We start from the raw sequence: 4,664 nt of genomic DNA, 5'->3' as shown, positions 1-4,664 counted from the left end.
AGCGGTGCCACTGAGCTAAATCTCCGGCCCTCTGCATCGCTCTCGACTCCTAAGCTGCTCCTGTGCAGCCGGAGAGGCTCCGCCTTCCCTCCTATTGGGATGGCCGAGCCGGCAGGACCCTCTCGGCGGTCAGCAGTGTCAGTGTGAGCCAGCCCGAAGGTCAGGTGTGCCCCTGACGCCCTGTGCCGTGTGTGATGCAGGTGGGAACTACAAAGGCCACGTGGACATCCTGGCCCCTACCGTCCAGGAGCTGGCTGCCCTGGAGAAGGAGGCCCAGACCTCCTTCCTGCACCTGGGCTACCTGCCCAACCAGCTCTTCAGGACCTTCTGAGCTGCGGCCCGACTGTGCAGCCCGGGTCTGCACCTGCGCCTGCCCGGCAGCACACTGCACGCACACCGCACCTCACACGAGCTCTGTAGGCCAGGAGCCGCCAGGCGCAGGGGTCTTTAGGAGACGCTCGGGGAAAATAAACCTGCCGCGTGCATTCTCATGGCCGTGTGTCTTATTGCAAAGCTACAGTTTACTCGTCTTGGGAGGTTGGTCCATGCTCATAACACATCTTAACTCGTTACGTCCCCTCCCCTGAGCTCCCCTCTCTCCATCTCTTGGTCCCTTACTATGGTTTTTTAATTTATTTTTATTTTTTAAATTTTTTGAGACGGTCTCACTATGTAGCTCAGACTGGTCTCGAACTCAACAGCGATCCTCCTGCCTCAGCTTCCCAAGTGGTGGGATTACAGGTGTGCGCCACCACACCTGGCTACTTTAAAATTTTTTTTTTTGGTACAAGGGATTAAACTCAGGACTGTGAGCCTACAAGGCTGGTGTGGTGCCACTGGGCTACATCCCTGGTCCTGGACCCATCCAATTTGCAAAAGACCTTCCTCCCACTTCCTCCTGTCCTTGCAGTTTGAGTTTCTCATAGAAGAGTAAGCATAAGGTCCTGAAGGGTCTGTCTTCACGTGACAACCTGGTCTCCGCCCACACCCTTTTCCTACAGTGACGCGGGTTTCTCCCCACGGCAGACGTGCCAGTGTTAACTCTCTGTAAAGAGTACTGTGGGGTACGGGGTAGCATCTGGGGTGTGGGTGGAGGGGAGGCCCAGCGTGGGTGGGAGCCTCCCTGGTCCGAGGGGCATGCAGGGTGGGCCGGGCCGTGTGGGCGGTGGTGCAGCCCTGTAGGAGCGATCCTGGTCATCAGGCTGCTCTGCTGCCCCCCACCCAAAAGTCGGGGTCAGTCAGCTCTCTGGAGCACACTTTTTAAAGGTTTGTCTTGCCTCGGACACCACAAGGAAAACAGTTTAGGCACATTTGCGTTGCTCTTTGCTCCTTTTGACTTAGTTTATAAAGTCTTTTTTTGGAAAATTATTCTTGCTCTAGGTTTTTGTAAGAGCACAGGCTAAGCTGGACATAGTGCTACACACCTGTAGTCTCGGATCGCTGGGCGGCTGAGGCAGGAGGATCCCGAGTTCAAACTCAGCCTGGATAACTTTGCCCTGTCTCAAAACAAAAGAGCTGAGGCTGTAGCTTAATGCAGAAGCCCTTCATTCATTTCAGTCCTCAGCTCCGAAGGCAGACGCACACAGGCTGCTCTATTTTCTTCGGGCTGGTTTTTAAGCAGTCAGCACTGAAATTTTTCTTCAGTCTCAGGTGGAACTGTATAAGGGTGGTGCGGCAGCGGCAGCCCCTGCCCAGGTGCACCGAGCTCGGAGCCTGTGTGAGGGGCCGTGGCTGTCCGTGGGGCAGAGCCCCAGCTGCAGGTTCACACCCTGGCTTCCAGGAGCAAGGACTGGAAACCCTGCTTTCCCGGTGACTCCCAGAAGGGGCGTGAGTCTGAGCGAGGGTGTAGGCCGGGGACAGAACCGCTGAGGGGCTGCAGGAGACCGGCTCCACCTTCCTCACCGCCACCCACCTGACTGCGAGACTTGAACCAATCAGAAGCCTACATTTGGAGCCGTCAGACGCCAGCTGCTTGCTGTATACGCGGCCATCCTGTGGACTCCTAACCTTTACCAGCCCGCACCATGTGTCGCTGACCCCGGTCTCCCAGTCTACTGCACTAGCTGCAGGTCTGCCAGTCTCTAGAATCCTTCAGCCCCTACCCTACCCTAGTGTCCACAGCTTTTTAAATAAACAACCCACTTGGCCCACCCTGCACAGTGGGAGAATCCCAAATACACTCACAGGACCTTCCCCAACTTACTGGACCACCACCACAGCGCCCAGCAGACAGGACTGGCTGGGTCAACGACCTGAGGAACAGCCAAGAGGCGTTGCTTATGTAGCAATAGCAGGCCTGTGATTGGTCCACGTTTGAGACTGCTGATTGGCCCAAATCCTAGGCTGCTAATTGGTATAAATTCAAGATTGCCGACTGATCCAAATTCTAGACCTCTGATTAGTCCAAAGTGATGCAAAGCCTTCTGGGGTCACGGCAGCTCTTCCTGGAGCAGTTGAGGGGCATCCAGGTCAGGCCTAGCTCCAGCTGTCAGTCAACGCGCGCCCCTGCTGATTGTCGGGGAAAAGGGGGGGGGGGCCTTTCTGATCTCACAGCAAGTCGGGGCTGCTTCGCAGCCTAATCTTAGATCTGATATCTGCTCACCTTACGCCAGGGCGCCAACAAATAAAGAGTCCCGCAGCCTCAGAGAGCCTGAACAGCGCCCATCACATCCGCCCCTTTCTTCTCTGAACAGGAATATGCAACCTTCTGACTTGTGGACTGGGAAGCTGTATTGGTGCTGGAACCCAGGGCCTTTACACGGAGCTACATTTCTTACTCCTTGCTACATTTTAAGACCGGGTCTCGCTAAGTCATTAAGCTGTCCAGGCTGGGCTCAAATTTGACAGTCTCCTAACAGCCTCTCAGGTGTGCACCATCTCGCATGGCCAGTCAGAGTTACACACTCAGGAAAACCAGGAAATCGCTGTGGGCACCCGACACAGCCGACAGTCCAAGACTTCAGTCCTGTGTGCGACCTGCGCATTTGTGCAGCTGCCTGACGATCATTCCTTATTCTCAGGCCTGCAAATTGGGAAACAGTGTCTCTGGGCTCAGATACACTAGAGGGGAGGCCAGGCCGCAGCAGCAGAGCGCGGCTTGCGCTAACTCCTCACCCTTTTCCAGCACAGCCTGCCCTCAGTAAAGCGCGCCAGCTCTGACGCATGCGCACGCTCCTCGGCGCCAGCCGCAACCCGGCAAGGCCATCCCTGACGCATGCGCACTCCCCCGCTGCGGCCCCAAACCGGCTGCCAACCCTGGCGCATGCGCACTCCCCTCCGAGTGCGTCAAGGCCGAGGACTTGGTCTTCTGCCCGAGACCGGAAACCACAGCCTGAGCGGGCGGCCCCAGGCGCGGTGCGGCGGCGCCCTCGTGTGGCTAAACTCAGCACTGCACCCACAGGGTAGCTAGGGCGTTCCTGAAAAAATGTGTAACCTCGCTGCCCAACATCGAAATGCAGTCCAAAACAGCGCTCAGATCCGTCTCACCCAGGAAGAACGGCCATCACCGAGAGGTCCGCCAATAACAAAGGCTGGCGGGGAGAACAGAGCTCTTCCCCACTGCTGCTGGGAGTGTAAACTGTGCAACCACTGTGGAAATAAGCGTGGAGGTCCCTCAAACACTGCACCTGAAACTTCATTTGACACGGCTGTGCCCCTTATGGCCGTCCCCCCAGAGGTTAAAGACACCACATCACAGGGCCCGTGCACGTCGTGTGTACAGCAGCACAGCTCGTCTCAGCTGACTCTTGGAAGTGGCCTGTGTGCCCATCAGGAGATGAAGGGGTAAAAGAAAGTGTGGTGTTTACACCCCGTGGAGTACTACTCTGCCGTAAAGAAGGACATGCCTGAGTCATCTGTAGGAAATGAGACCATAACGTTAAGAAAAACACATGAGGCCGGACGTGGTGGCGCACGCCTGTAATCCCAGCACTCGGGAGGCTGAGGCAGGAGGGTCGCTGTGAGTTCGAGACCAGCCTGGGCTACACAGTGAGTTCCAGGTCAGTCTCAACTACATAGTGAGACCCTGTCTCAAAAAACTAAAAACAAAAACAAAAAGCAAAAAAACCCCACATGAGACACACAAGCTGAAGTATCACATGGTATCTCTTTATGAGATAATAGGAAACCGGGAGGCACAGCTTTTGCAAACGGGAAGGGACCAAAAGGTGGAGGGAGGGGAAGGCAGTAAAGAGAATGAATATGCGCACTGTGTCCATGCACCAGCGCCGCCTCTGCCCAGAGCGCTGTGCTGCCCCAGGGCCGAGCCCTCTTCCAGGCTGAGGTGGAGATGGGGCTGGGATCCGCCCCCCAAGGCCGCTCCTGGGTGATCTGTGAGGGGTGAAAGCGATTGTTTCTCACTGGTGGCGCGGCTGGCCGGGTTCACAAAGAGGGGAGCGCCCAAAGAGCGGGGCTCAGGAAGGCTTCGCAAGTGGGCCATTTCAGCTGGGCTTTACGGGAAGTGTAGGAGTTTTCCAGTGAGAGGGCGAGACCAGTGGGGCGTGGTGGTGCAAACCTGTAACCCCGCATTCTGGGAAGCTGAGACAGTAGGGTCGCAAGTCCAGGCCCAGTCTGGGCAACTTAGGGACTTGGGCAAAACTGTGCTCGCAATATAAATAGAATGGTCTGAGGCTGGGGCTGGGTGGAAAGACCCAGAACGGGGGCTC

At 56.5% G+C, this 4,664-nt stretch overlaps 1 protein-coding gene across 2 annotated transcripts in view; it reads left to right on the top strand.

Annotated features, from left to right (window-relative positions):
- Nucleotides 1–485, top strand: part of Ddx1 (DEAD-box helicase 1) — a 30,273-nt gene extending 29,788 nt beyond the window's left edge. For both annotated transcript variants that reach the window (XM_010629032.3, XM_010629033.2), the window contains one exon: nucleotides 201–485. In XM_010629032.3, coding sequence (XP_010627334.1) covers nucleotides 201–331 — 131 coding nt within the window. In that variant the 3' untranslated portion in view covers nucleotides 332–485. The remainder of the gene's footprint in view (nucleotides 1–200) is intronic.
- The last annotated feature ends 4,179 nt before the right edge of the window (nucleotides 486–4,664 follow it).

This window comes from Fukomys damarensis, unplaced genomic scaffold (assembly GCF_012274545.1).
Source record: "Fukomys damarensis isolate Sample0158 unplaced genomic scaffold, DMR_v1.0_HiC HiC_scaffold_25, whole genome shotgun sequence".
Lineage (NCBI taxonomy): Eukaryota > Metazoa > Chordata > Mammalia > Rodentia > Bathyergidae > Fukomys > Fukomys damarensis.
This window is presented reverse-complemented; position numbering and strand designations above follow the sequence as displayed.